Source organism: Ornithorhynchus anatinus, chromosome 10, assembly GCF_004115215.2.
Source record: "Ornithorhynchus anatinus isolate Pmale09 chromosome 10, mOrnAna1.pri.v4, whole genome shotgun sequence".
Lineage (NCBI taxonomy): Eukaryota > Metazoa > Chordata > Mammalia > Monotremata > Ornithorhynchidae > Ornithorhynchus > Ornithorhynchus anatinus.
The window spans coordinates 12,376,160-12,391,125 of NC_041737.1; the positions used below are offsets into that span (position 1 = coordinate 12,376,160).

General features: G+C 45.7%; 1 protein-coding gene across 1 annotated transcript in view; it reads right to left on the reverse strand.

Moving 5' to 3' along the window:
- Positions 1-1,940: 1,940 nt before the first annotated feature.
- Positions 1,941-14,966, reverse strand: part of LOC114814745 — a 29,040-nt gene continuing 16,014 nt past the window's right edge. Inside the window, exons 8-14 of the mRNA XM_029074024.2 lie at positions 13,210-13,320; positions 12,229-12,407; positions 10,113-10,270; positions 8,467-8,509; positions 7,140-7,326; positions 6,123-6,258; positions 1,941-2,409 (exon numbers count right to left, since the gene is read on the reverse strand). Coding sequence (XP_028929857.2) covers positions 2,310-2,409; positions 6,123-6,258; positions 7,140-7,326; positions 8,467-8,509; positions 10,113-10,270; positions 12,229-12,407; positions 13,210-13,320 — 914 coding nt within the window. The 3' untranslated portion in view covers positions 1,941-2,309. The remainder of the gene's footprint in view (positions 2,410-6,122; positions 6,259-7,139; positions 7,327-8,466; positions 8,510-10,112; positions 10,271-12,228; positions 12,408-13,209; positions 13,321-14,966) is intronic.

The following is a 14,966-nucleotide window of genomic DNA, read 5'->3' on the forward strand; positions in this document are numbered from 1 at the left end:
CTTCTCTCCGGGCGAACCCGCCCCTTCCGGTCCCCTCCCCTCCGCTTCCGGTCCCACCCTCCCCCCCCCCCCGCCTCCCTTCCTGCCTTCCTTCCTTGCCTACTTAATAATAACAATCATAACAATCACAATGAGAGTAATGGTATCAAGCACTGTTCTTCCTTCCCTGCCCACTTAATCATAACAATTATAATGAGAGTAATGGTATCAAGCACTGTTCTTCCTTCCATGTCCACTTATTAATAATCACAATGATGGTAATGGTATCAAGCACTGTTCTTCCTTCCCTGCCCACTTAATAATAATCACAATGAGAGTAATGGTATCAAGCACTGTTCTTCCTTCCCTGCCCACTTAATAATAACAATCAATGAGAGTAATGGTATCAAGCACTGTTCTTCCTTCCCTGCCCACTTAATAATAACAATCAATGAGAGTAATGATATCAAGCACTGTTCTACCTTCCATGCCCACTTATTAATAACAATCACAATGATAGTAGTGGTATCAAGCACTGTTCCAACTTCCCTGCCCACTTAAAAATAACAATCATAATGAGAGTAATGGTATCAAGCACTGTTCTACCTTCCCTGCCCACTTAATAATAACAATCATAATAAAGGTAATGGTATCAAGCACTGTTCTACCTTCCCTGCCCACTTAATAATAACAATCATAATGAGAGTAATGGTATCAAGCACTGTTCTTCCTTCCATGCCCACTTAGTAATAACGTTGGTATTTGTGAAGCGCTTATTATGTGCAGAGCACTGTTCTAAGTGCTGGGGGAGATGAGGGTCATCAGGTTGTCCTATGTGGAGTTCACAGTCTTCATAATAATAATAATGTTGGTATTTGTTAAGCGCTTACTATGTGCAGAGCACTGTTCTAAACGCTGGGGGAGATACAGGGTCATCAGGTTGTCCCACGTGGGGCTCACAGGCTTCATAATAATAATGTTGGTATTTGTTAAGCGCTTACTATGTGCAGAGCACTGTTCTAAGCGCTGGGGGAGATACAGGGCAATCAGGTTGTCCCATGTGAGGCTCACAGTCTTCATCCCCATTTTACAGATGAGGTCACTGAGACACAGAGAAGTTAAGTGATTTGCCCACAGTCACACAGCTGACAAGTGGCTGAGCTGGAATTCGAACCCATGACCTCTGACTCCCAAGCCCAGGCTCTTTCCACTGAGCCACGCTGCTTATAATAATGTTGGTATTTAAGTGCTTACTATGTGCAGAGCACTGTTCCAAGCGCTGGGAGAGAAACAGGGTCATCAAGTTGTCCCACATGAGGCTCACTGTCTTCATCCCCATTTGACAGATGAGGGAACTGAGACACAGAAAAGTAAAGCGACTTGCCCACTTAATAACAATCATAATGTTGGTATTTCTTAAGCGCTTACTATGTGCCAAGCACTGTTCTGTGCCCTGGGGGAGATACAAGGTCATCAGGTGGTCCCACGTGGGGCTCTCACTTTTCATCCATTTGACAGATGAGGGAACTGAGGCCCAGAGAAGTCAAGTGTCTTGCCCAAAGTCACACAGCAGACAAGTGGCAGAGCCGGCATTAGGACCCGTGACCTTCTGACTTCCAGGCCCGGGCTCAAGTCACTAAGCCATGCAGCCATGCAGCGGAGCCTCTATCTGGTGTGGAAATATCTCTTCAGGTACATTAAGACCAGGTATTTTTGCCCCGGCCAATGGTCCAAAACATCAGTTATCTTTTTCTCAGCGGGTTGTAGATTTGGGGTGGTACTTTCATGATAAGCCAAAATGTCTTTTAAATCTCTGCTGTAAGTTAAAAATAAAATAGTTTAACATGAAAGTGGAGAGAAGGGAGGGCGGGTCTTGGGGATGCAGACAGTAAGCCAGAATCAAGCCCCTCCAAAAAAGAGCCACGAAGCCAATGAAAGCCAGCTTTTATTTCAGTACTGCTTAGAGTGAGGAGACAATTCTCGTGGTATTCATGCAGATTTTCTAAAGGCGACTTTCCCACTCGCCCTGATGGCTAATGACCTAAAAAGGATGCTGCTGCTTGTTACTTGTCTTCCTTGTGAAAGGTTTTGCGGGTTGGGTATAGAAAAAGCCCTTCAAATGGCCCATCTGGTCAACTGCTCATTTTCTAGCAAATGACAGGCTGTGTTAGTTTCTCCATTTTCTTCTGCTAAATCCTCAGGTGAGAACTGAGATAATCCCATATTGGGTGAACCTTCATTATTACTAGCATTATTATTATTGCTACAATGGCTATGAGTAATAATCGTGATATTTGTTAAGCGTTTATTACAGGCCAAGTGTTTTTCCTTCACATTCTGGTCTCCTCCAGAGGACGGTTCATGAAGTCTTGAATGGCTTGGTGCAGAGGGACCCATTTTTTAATTGAGATCTGCAAAGCTGTTATCCAGCTAGAAAGAAGAAAGGAACAGTACATTTAGAGGGTTGCATATATATTGGGAAACAGTAATAATGATGACGCTATTGGTATTTACTAAGTGCTTACTCTGTGCCAAGCACTGTACGAAGCACTGGAGCAAATTAAAAAATAATTACCAGACAGTTTTTTTAAGGTATTTGTTAAGTGCTTCCTCTGTGCCAGACATTGTACTAAGGGGTGGGGTAGATAGAAGATAATCAGTCCATGTCCCACATGGGGCTTACAGTATTAATCCTCATTTTTCAGGTGAGCTAAACTGAGGCACAGAGAAGCTAAGTGACTTGTCCAAGGTGGCGGAGCTCGGATTAGAACCCAGGCCCTTCTGACTCCCAGCCCATGTTCTGCCTACTAGGTCATGCTACTTCCTGTCCCACACAGGGCTCACTGTCGGAGAGTACGAGAACTCACTGTCGGAGAGTACGAGAATGGGCATTTTTTCCCCATTTTACATAAGAAGACACTGGAGCACAGAGAAGCCAAGAGATTTTTCCCCACATCACACAGCAGGTAAGTGGCAAAGCTGGTACTAGAACTCATGTCTCCGTCTGTGAGCCCGTTGTTGGGCAGGGATTGTCTCTATCTGTTGCCGAATTGTCCATTCCAAGTGCTTCGTACAGTGCTCTGCACATAGTAAGCACTCAATAAATACAAATGAATGAATGAATGTCTCCTGACCCCCAGTCCCAGTGCCCTTTGTTAAGCATTTCTCTGGATCACTGAGGATGGGGCTACAAAGATTGAGAGTTTTCTAAAAGGTTCTGGCTATAAACCTTTTTTCTCAGGTCGTACTGACTCTTCTCTCTGGGGCAGGTAAGTTGGATGGGAAATTAACCCAGGGATGGACAGCCATTTGGGGAAACTCCCCTTCAGGGCATCAGAAGTGAGCATTTTCATGGATAAGAAAAACATAAAGTAGAACCAGGTCCCTATTTACCTGCCCACAGCATGTACTCTGGTTTATTCCCCATCAAAATCCTGCTTTGCTATCAAGTAGACACTGTCTAATTCTCTTCCATGTAAATTAACCAGGTATTTTGGTAAAGGTGTTTGATGAGAAATGTCACGATGACTGAGGCCAAAACTTATTTTTTGGCTTATCGGTGATCCAGAGTAGCTGGTTTGCCTATGGGCAGTAATGTCAAACTCTCTATCCATGGACTCTCTCCAGCCCGCATGAAGTTAAGGACAGCCAACTCACCAGCAGGAGGAGAGAGAAAGAAAGAGAGAGAGAGATTTTGCGATTGCCAAAGCCATCCATCTGGAGAGAAGAGATACTGCCAAAACCCTCCATCCACTTCTAGCCTGGCTCCCCTCCAGCCTGCTTCAAAATGGCAGGGCTGCGGTTGTTTCTTTTGGAGTCTGCATTCTGGGATTTCTGGAAGGTGAAGGAATGCTCTGCACAGTGCTCTACACATAATAAGTGCTCGATAAATACTACTGAAAGAATGTCCCTTAACCCAGTTCCCATGAATCTTGGCCCACTATCCCTGCCCTCATGGAACTCCTAACACTGTATCTGTAAAAAAAGGAATAGAGATAGGTCCTAGTCACCAGTTTCTTTTTGATCTAGTTCATAGTATATGGGGTTGTTAATGATGGTCCAAGGAACTTATTAAGCATTTTCAGCTTTTTAAAGTGCAGACAGCTCCTGAGTGACTAAGTGCATAGGTAAGTTGCCCTTCCACATAGATGAGTTCCCCCTCTAGACTGTGGGATCGTTATGGGCAGAGAACTGCTAAGTCTGTTGTATTTTCTCTCCCAAGTGCTTAGTACAGTCTATTCTGCACTTAGTAAGTGCTCAGTAAATACCATTGATTGATCGATTGACTGATTTGACTCCTCTCCTTAAAAGGCTGAGTTCCCCCTCTAGACTGTAGGATTATTACGGGCAGGGAACGTGTCTGCTATGTCTGTTGTGTTTTCTCTTCCAAGCGCCTGGCAAAGTCTGCTCTGCACTTAGTAAGTAGTCAGTAAATACCATTGATTGATTGATTTGACACCCCTCCCTAAAAGGCTGAGAAGGTGCGTGGGTTTCAATCCCACATGGACAGTAGTATATTTCTCCGAGCTAATGCCACAGATGGGCATCTTTCTCTGGTTTCACCCCATTCTACTTCACCCTTCAGTATTTTTAGAAGTTTAGTTCCTAACCCAAATGTGTCTTTGTAAATCCCTCGCCATAATCCATCCAGCAAACAATTCTTTCACCTCATCTCCTAGCCTGGATCAACCCATCAGTCATATTTATCTAATTCTTACTGTGTGCAGAGCACTGTACTGAGCACTTGGGAGAGTACAACAGAGTTGGTAGACATGATCTCTGCCCACAAGGAGCTTATAGACATCAAAATAAATTACGGAGGGGAAATGGCAGGGTAAAATGATAGGTTCCTAAATGCTGTGGGGGTGAGGGAGGGGGTAAATATCAAGTGCATAAAGGGTACAGATCCGAGTGCGTAGGCAACGTCGATAGGAGAGTGAGTCGGGAAAATGTCGGGGAAGCCTTCTTGGAAGAGATGTGATTTAAGAACGGCTTTGAAAATAGGGACAGTTAAATGTTGGTATTTGTTGGTATTTGTTAAGTGCTTACTATGTGCCAAGCACTGTTCTAAGCGCTGGGGTAGACACAAGGGAATCAGGTTGTCCCACGTGCGGCTCACAGTCTTAATCCCCATTTTACAGATGAGGTAACTGAGGCACCGAGAAGTTAAGTGACTTGCCCAAAGTCATACAGCTGACAAGTGGCCGAGCCGGGATTTGAACCCATGACCTCTGACTCCAAAGCCCGTGCTCTTTCCACTGGGCCACGCTGCTTCTCTTTGTTGCGGGGGCGGTGGATCCGGTCTGCCAGAGGGAGGGCATGGGCAAGAGGTCGTCCGGGAGACAGATGCGATTGAAGTACGGTGAGAAGATGGCATTAGAGGAACCAAGTAGGTGGGTTGGGTTACAGTGGGAGATGAACGAGGTAAGGTAGTTGGAAGAGAGGTGATTGCCACATGGTGATACGGAGGCAACAGAGAGAGGAGAGAAAGAAGGTGAACGATCCACGGAGGCTGGAGACAGAGGGAAAGAGGCCACCTAGCCAGGAGTGCTAGCTGGGACCGAGCAGGGCCGGTGGCTGACCAGAGCAGGGTAAAGGGGAAGAGTGACCATCTGGGAATGTGGTGGCAATGAAGTGAGAACAGCAGGGTTGGGGAAGAAAATTCATCCCATTTAGTGTGGAGCAACTCTCAGGATGAGAAGCAGCATGGTCTAGTGGATAGAGCACGGGCCTGGGAGTCAGAAGGACCTAGATTCTAATCCCACCTGTCTGCTATGTGACCTTGGGCAAGTCATTTCGCCTCTCTGGGCCTCAGTTACCTCATCTGTAAAATGGGGATTGACTGTAAGCCCCACATAGGACATGGACTGTGTCCAACTTGATTAGCTTCTATATACCTCAGTGCCCACTACAAAGTAAGCCCTAAACGAGTACCTTTTATTTTTTTTTAAAAGCAGGGTCGGGAGAGAAAATCCATCCCATGTAGTTTGGAAAAACTCCCAGGATGAGATTGTCTTTGAAGGAGACAAGGAAAGGAGCTTGGAGGAGCTGTGATAGAGTGGAATGAGGAATGGGATTTCCAGATGATCCAAGGACTGTCAAAGCTTGGGAAAAGGGATGTATCACGAAGAACTTTGTCTTACCGCTTATTCTCCGTTTCATTCTCTGCACACAAGTAGAAGGTTTTGAACTCTTCCGATGGGGGTTTGAGCTCAATAACAAGTTGTTCAGCAATGAGGACCTGTTCACTCATGGTGTAGCCTTGTAGGTACAGGCCTCCTGAAATGGGGAAAAGAGAGTGAAGCCGTCAATTAATCAATCAGTGGCATTTATGGAGCGCTTACTGTGTGGAAAGCACTGTATTGAGCCCCTGGGAGAGTACGATACAACAGAGGTGGTAGACATGGTGGAAAAGGGCAAAACCTAAAGAGAAGCTTTAGATGTAATTTTGAATCATTCCCACTCAAAGATTGCCAGTTCAAAATGCCTAATATCTCAGGGGATTCATGTTGATTAACAATGGGATCCCTCTAGACTTTTTTAGACTTTAGTCTCTAGATCCCTCATTCATCCCTCCAGAGTGTAAGCTTGCTGTGGGCAGGGAACATGTCCACTAATTCTGTTGAATTGTACTCTCCCTACAGCTTAGTACAGTGCTCTGCACCTAGTAAGTGCTCAGTAAATACCACTGATGGATGAACAAGGAGTTGCTCCTCTCCAGTGAGTCCAGGAGAAACAGGAAAACCCCTTGGGGACAGCCCAGAAAAGCCATCCCTGGGGTAATGTGTAGGTCGAAAGATCAGAGATCATCTTTCTTTTTACTCAATCAATTGTATTTGTTGAGCACATACTGGGTGCATAGCACTGTACTGAGCGTTTGAGAGACTACAGTACAATAATAAACAGACATTCCCTGCCCACAACAAGATTACGGTCTAGTGAGGGAGACAAACATTAATATAAATCAATAAATGACAGCTATGGACATAAGTGCTCAGGGCCTGGGAGGAGGGATGGATAAAGGGAGCAAGTCAGGGCAAGGCAGAAGGGAGTGGGAGAAGAGGAAAGAGGGGTTAGTGTGGGAAGGCTTCTTGGAGGAGATGGGCCTTCAAGCGGGGAAAGCCCCATTAAGCCAAAATTGCATAGGAGCAGACTCTTACCGAGGGCCTGAGGGGAGCGAATGCTGGCATAGAAGTAGAGGCAGCCGTCTTTCAGGATGCAGTAATGCTGAACCCAGTCATCCTTCGTCCCATCCAGCTGATGCAGAAGGCCCAAGCAGTCCGGGTTCTTTATAGCCAAGGGTGGCAGGCTGCTGTTGTGCAGTGTTACATCCACCCAGACGTGGTTCTACATGTTTAATGCGAACAATAGACAGCAAAAACAATCAGGACCCTAATGGACAGAACTTAAGAGCAGTTGAGCTGGAGGAGACTTTGCAAAGTCCTATCATTCCTCCTCCTACCCCAACAAGGAGTGGCACCTAAAACATCTTGCCTATTTCTCTATTCCCGTCGCTTTCCTCACACTCGGAATGGTTGCAAAGGCAGAAGGAAAATTGTCTTTTTCCGATCATTTGAAACCGGGCCATGACTTATCATTCCCCCTCCTTCCCTGTTATTACTCCTCCTGGCCGCCTGCCATTAATTTCAGTCAATCAGTGGCATTTATTGGGCACTTACTGAATGCCGAACACTGTAATAATAATAATAATGTTGGTATTTGTTAAGCGCTTACTATGTGCAGAGCACTGTTCTAAGCACTGGGGTAGACAGAGGGGAATCAGGTTGTCCCACGTGGGGCTCACAGTCTTCATCCCCATTTTACAGATGAGGTAACTGAGGCACAGAGAAGTTAAGTGACTTGCCCACAGTCACACAGCTGACAAGTGGCAGAGCTGGGATTCGAACCTATGACCTCTGACTCCAAAGCATGTGCTCTTCCCACTGAGCCACACTGCTTCAGCACTTGGGAGGGTACAAGTTGATAGACCCGTACCCGGCCCACGAGGAGCTTATAGTTTAGATATTTATCTTTTCCCATCGTTCACACAGACCCCAGCCCTCCCTTGAAAAATCCACACTAGTGCCAAGGACTGGGAATTGTTAAGTCAGTATGTGCTCCAAAAACGTCATAGTCCACAAAAAAAGGACCAGTAGTTCCTTGAAGAGTCCTTCCCCCTTCCTGGGCCCTTGCAATCATACTCCATTTTGGTCCATTTCTGTAAACGGACTAAGTCAGTCAGTCAGTCGGTGGTATTTATCGAGCACTTACCGTGTGCAGGGGACTGCACTAAGCACTGGGGAGAATACAATACAACAGAGTTGGCAGACACGTTCCCTAGGTAATCTCTCCTCCAGAGTCTGAGAAGCTGAGGCTGCATCCTCAGACTTTAGAATAAATCTACGGACACCTGAGCATCCATCTCCTTTGGAAAACTCCAACAGGAGCCGAACCTTCCGGGCAAGAGAAATAACCGTAAAGCCTTACCTGCTGGATGGGCTGTCTGACTTTGGCCATAGCTTCCAGCCACCTGCAACACAATACAATACAAAAAGAACGTTCTTCCTGAGAGGGCTGGCATCAGTGTTATCGAAAGTCTATTTATTCCTGCTGATACCAGCTCTTAAACAGATGTTCAATTTTCAGTTCATTCCTGAGCTCAGATATAAGTGTCTCACTGAACCGAACAGTAGTTTTCAGACACAGTCTTGCCACATAGAAGCAGAAAAAATACTCTCTGTTTTGCTAATGGGATTGCTATCATTATTATTATGACGATGATTATTTTTATTACAGACATTTATTAAGCAGTGCCAATCTGCAGGGGAAATATACCTGAAAAGCAGTTCAGAAAGCTGCTCCAACCAGCACAATGTTTTAAAAGTTGGGAGGTTTACAAGACAACCAGCAGACAAGTGGCAGAGTCAGAATTAGAACCCAGCTCCTCTGACTCCCAGGCCAAGGCTCATTCCACTAAGCCAGGCTGCTTCTCATTAGGAATTGAGTTCTAATCCCAGCTCAGGTACTTGCCTGCTGTTTTTTCTTGGGCAAATCACTTTACTTCTCTGGGCCATAGTTTCCTCATCTACAAAATGGAGATTCAATTCCCGTTCTTCTCACTTAGACTGTGAGAGAGGGACTGGATTCAACTTGATTATCTTCTATCTCCTGCAGCGCTTAGTACAGTGCTTGGCATGTATTAAGTGCTTAGAAAATATCACAATTTGTAGTATTATTATCGGCTATAAGTCATTCAATCAGCTCTCTCCCTTCTATCTCCACTGCCTGAACTCCCCCTTTATGTTTTTTTTTTAAAAATGGCTTTCGTTAAGCGCTTACTATGTGCCAGGCACTGTACTAAGTTCTGGGCTAGATACAAGTTAATGAGGTTGAACACACTCCCTGTCCCACATGGAGCTCAGAATCTTAACCCCCATTTTGCAGATGAGATAACTGAGGCACTGAGAAGGGAAGTGACTTGCCCAAGGTGACAGCAGACAAGTGTTGGAGCTGGGATGAGAACCCAGGTCCTTCAGACTCCCAGACCTGTGCTCTATCCCTTAGGCCAAACTGCTTCTCATTCAACAATACATAGCTCTCCCCATTTTCAAAGGCTTTCTGTGGATACATAACAGTCTTCCCTTTCTAATCTCTCCCCTTTTTATCCCACCCAACAACCTTTTCAGCACTTTTTTGCCACTTAATTACTCAAGTACTTTCAACCTCCCAAAGCACTTACGTATATGCCTTATATCGATTAAGAGTATTTATTGAGCATCTAGACCCCATGACCTAAGCACTGACTTACGTACATGCTTTACTTTCTTCTCCTCTGTATAATTTCTTTTAGTGCCTGTTTCCCCTGCTGAATTGTAAGCTCTTTGAGGGCAGGGGATCATATCTACTAATTCTCTCATACTCTCCTAAGTATTTAGTGTAGTGTTCTCCTCCTAGTAGATGCTCAATACCATTGATTGGTTGATTGGCAATCCATCCCCTTGACTCAAACTGAAACAAATAGTTAACTAATATTAACTATCACTCTCACCAAGGCTAGTTCCCATTTTGTAGACTGAAATTGTCAAAGAAACTCAGAAAAGGAGCATTCGGTGAGGAAAACAAAAATGAATTACCTTTTCATCTCTTGGTTTGAAGTTGCACAGAGGCATAAAACCCTGCTTCCAGATTGAGTCATACACTTAAATACAAATGGTTTGCCCAAACTGCTGTCGACGCCGACTTCTGCCCCTTCTAGCTTCGATACGAAGAGAGGCCGGCACTTCCCTTCGTCCTGGAATCGATGACAAAAGAGAGAGTTCTTGGAAACTCTGGCGATGAAACATGAGATAGAAAGAAAGAGCCCCACAGACAATCGAGTTTAAGCACTGCCACCAAAATCCAGGCACCAGGCTCACTTCTGCCATCTCAAGATCTATCCTCACCTGATACACGTCTGCCCATTCCTCCTCTCAGAAAACTCCTTCTCCTTCTTTACGGGCTCCCGGGCCCAGGTCTCCCCCCTCCCTCCCATCTCACCCCTAATCAAAATCATCAGAGGTGTTGCCCCCTAAATATTGTTAGTATTTGTTAAGTGCTTGCTATGTGCCTAGCACTGTTCTAAGTGCTGGGGTAGATACGAGGTAATCAGGTTGTCCCACGTGGGGCTCAGAGTCTTAATCCCCATTTTACAGATGAGATAACTGAGGCACAGAGAAGTTAAGTGACTGGCCCAAAGTCACACCGCTGACAAGTGGTGGAGTCGGGATAAGAACCCACGACCTCTGACTCTCAAGCCCGGTCTTTCCTCTCTTCTTATCGTCCCGGTTCCCTCCAACCTCCTCATCTCTCTCATCCTTTTTTTTAATGGTGTTTTTGAAACATTTACTAGGTGCCAGGCACTGTCCTAAGTGTTCGGGAAGATATAAATTAATCAGGTTGGACTCAATCCCTGTCCCACGTGAGGCTCACCATCTTAATTCCTATTATACAGATGAGGTAACGGAGGCAATACCATCATCACTACTATTATTATTACCTGCCCAAGGTCACACAGCAGATAAGTGGAAGAGCCAGGATTAGAACCCCGCTCCTCTGACTCCCAGGCCCGTGCTCTACCCATTAGGCCACGCTGCTTCTCAGCCATCTCTCAAGAGGAGATCTCCTGCCTGCTATCAAATCTACCTCATCCACATGCGCCTCTTTCTCCATCCCTTCTCAACTAAAAATCTCTGTCCCCACTCTCCTTCCCTCCGATTGTCTTCTTCAACTGCTCACTTCAATGGCTCCTTCCCCTCGGTCTTCAAACACATCATCTCCCCTCTCCTAGAAAAAGCTTCCTTGAGCCCCATTGCACCATTCAGCTATCAATCCACCTCCCTCCTCCAAATCCTGCTAAGAAAGAGGCTCTTTTGAGCAGGACCTGTGAGAGGAGACAAACTTCAAAGCATCAAAAATGACAGCACATCAAAGGGCGCTCTGCACAGAGTAAGTGATCAATAAATACGATTGAATGATTGAATGGGTCAGGACCATGACTTCCAAATTAGCTTTTCACTACATGTGCACCTATGGTTGAGCTTCACCACAGTGGTCTCTTCTTCAAGCATGAAGGACCAAGAGCAAGGGCCTGGGAGTCGGAAGGACTTGGGTTCTAATCTCAGCTCCACCACTTGTCTCTTGTTTGACCCTGGGCAAGTCACTTGACTTCTCGGGGTCATGGTTGCCTCATCTGTAAAGTGGGGATGAAGACTGTGAGCCCCATGTGGCACATGGACTGCGTCCAACCTGATTAGTTTGTATCTACCCCAGTGCTTAGCATAGTAACTGCTTAAATACCATAAAAAAAAATGAGAAGCGGCATGACCTAATGGATAATGCAAGGGCCTGGGAGTCAGAAGGACCTGGGTTCTTATCCTGGATCCATGCCTTGTCTACTCTGGGACCTTGGGCAAGTCATTTCACTTCTCTGGGCCTCAGTTACCTCATCTGTAAAATGGGGATTGAAACTGTGAGCCCCACTTGGAACATGAACTGTGTCCAACCTGTTTAGCTTGTGTCTACCCCAGCTCTTAGTATTTATTAAGCACTTACTGGGTTCAGAGCACTGTACCCCAGCACTTGGTACAGTGCCTGGCACATAGTAAGCGCTTAACTGCCATAACAAAAAAACAAAACGGAGGAGGGGTGGCCCACCTTGTTGAAGGTAGCTGAGAGGTTGGGGAGAATTAAGATGGAGTCGAATCTGTTTACCTGCTTGTGTTTGTAGTATTGGAGGCAACCGTCAGGCTTCAGGACAAACCACCTCTTCCTCCATCCCCTCAGCAGCCCTGAGTGCGTCCTCTTATGGAGGTATCCACGGCAGGTCGGCCGAGGACTGTTGGGACAACGGCTGATATCTGACCCCACCACCAGGGTCAAGATGTCTGGTCCTGAAGTAACAAAAAGCAGGTAAATATTTTACGTTTGGCTTTGTCCATCTGGGGGTGGGGGTGGGAGAGGTGTTTGGGAGTTTCCTTTCCTTTATTCACTCCTCCATCAGCCCCAGAGCACTCATGTCCACATCCGCCATTTATTTATTTGTATTAATGTCTGACTGCCCTCTAAACTGTAAGCTCGTAGTGGGCAGGGAACATATCTACCAACTCTGCTATATTGTACCCTCCCAAGTGTTTAGTACAGTGCACTGCAAACAATAAGAGCTCAATGAATATGACCGATTGACTGAAACAACTGGGTGGTGGGCAGAAGATTATAATTTTACCATCCCCAGGAGCTGAGGCGAAGGGAAGAAAGAGGCGGACAGCATGACCTGCTCATGCTCCTAGCCAGTTCGGAGATCTTGGAATAAACAGCTTTCCAGCGGTGTTATAAGAACATAGAAAAGATTTTGTCTTCTTGTTGTACATTAAAGCTCTAAGGGTTTCCCTCCTGGTAACTCAAATTGCCTTGAGCAATTCTGTGCCTAAAACAAACACCCTTTAGTTTCAATCCTTATCGGAATCCGTTCCACTTCACTTTTCTAAATTTTAAAAGATTTGTTTACCTCCAATTTCCTGATGTTGGAACCACTGTCCGTCTTTGAGAAAAACGGAATAGAATTATCAATTCAAATGAAAAACATTTTCCCGCTGAGATTTTTTCACAGCATAACATCTGGGGCTGAATGAACTCGATCAGCGAGGTGGTTTTCCCTCAGGTGAAATTCAGTCCACCCTAACGAGGTCACCTTACCTTTTCTAGCAAGATTGACCGCATCCGAATGGGCGATGCTGGTGACGTCGGCTCCGTTGACGGCCATCAGGATATCGCCGATCTGCAGGCCAGCTTCCTCTGCAGCACTGTCTGCAAGCAGAACCCCAAGGATTGACCCGGCGCAGGTGGGTTCAGAGGAAACGCCATGATGTTTCCTTTCCTTTCACAAGGCCACTGTCAATTGTCACAACCTCAGTTGCTCTCTTTCCTCTCCCACACGACTTGCCATCTCTTAGAGGGTGCCCTTCTCAGACAGGGAAAGGTAAGACTGAAAAACTCACTCCCTAGGTGCAGCTTTCCCTTCCACAGAAGGCCTAGTGGATAGAGAACAGGCTTGGAAGTCAGAAGGTCTCGTCTGTTGTGTGACTCAGGCAAGTCATTTAACTTCTCTGAGCCTCCGCCACCTCATCTGTAAAGGGGGATTAAGACTCTGAGCCCCACGTCACACAACCTGATTACTTCATCTATAAAAAGGGGATTAAGACTGCGAGCCCCATGCGGGACACAATAAACTTGTATCTACCCCCGTGCTTAGTACGGTGTCTGGTGCATAGTAAGCGCTTAGCAAATAGAATTAAAGACAAGAAAAGCCCAGTTTTACCTTCTGTGATGGCCTATAATAATAATGGCATTTGCTAAGCGCTTACTATGTGTCGAGCACTGTTCTAAGCGCCGGAGTAGATGGAAGCTAACCAGGTTGGGCACAGTCCAACTGTGCACTGCCTGGATGTCCCTTTATACAATGTCAACAGCCACCACTCTGGGTTCTAGAGTCTGGCACCCCCCTTCTTGACCCCACCCCACCCCACCCACCAGAGCTAGAAATTCCCTGGATGGTGTAGCTGCTAGCTGGCGTGGGCCTGCCTCCATTCTGATATTTGAGGTAGGGGGGCAGCACAGTCGCCCAGTTCTCCGGAGCTGATAATTACCCCCAAAGGCATTTCTTCTCCAGCCAAACTCTTCTTTACCTTTCTCCCTTCCCTAAGTAGTATCTTTTTCCTTTCAGCTGTGGCTGGATCTGAAGTTAGAACCTCCGTTTCTTTTGCGAAAGTGCCCCAAATTACAATGACTTACACTTTTTGCTAAAAAACGTGCATGCAGACACTAGCTGGGAATTGGCAATCAGTTCTTCAAGTACTAAACAAGCTTGCTTTTGTGCACTTGGGCCTAACTATTTCACTCCCTCCTACAGGCCTCTCAGCCTTATAGTTTCCCTTCAGTGTGCAATTAAACATCTCTAAGGCAACCGGCAAAATGTTTTGTGGGTGAAAAAAATCTTAAATTGGTTTAAAATAAGTATCGTTTAGAGGATGTGATGGGAAAATGGTTTTAGAGATTGTTTACCACCATTGGGAAAGAAATTTAAATGAATATGAGAAGTTGAAGTAGAGGCAGCATGAATTTCTGCCAGTTAACTTTATATTACTCTTTTACCCTCTGTTATGATAACAGTTTATAGCTATTTCTATAGCAGCGTGACTAAATGGATAGATTAAGGGCCTGGGAGTCAGAATGACGTGGGTTCCAATCCCGGCTCCGCCGTATGTCTGCTGTGTGACCTTGGGCAAGTCACTTAACTTATTTGTGTCCACCATAGTGCGCGTAGTGGCTCTCATGTCCATATCTCAAAGTTATTTAAATTTAGATGTAAATTAACGTCTCTCTCCCCCTCTACTCCTTGTGAGCAGAGAATGTGTCGTTTATATCGTTAGCTTGTAGTCTTCCAAGTCCTTAGT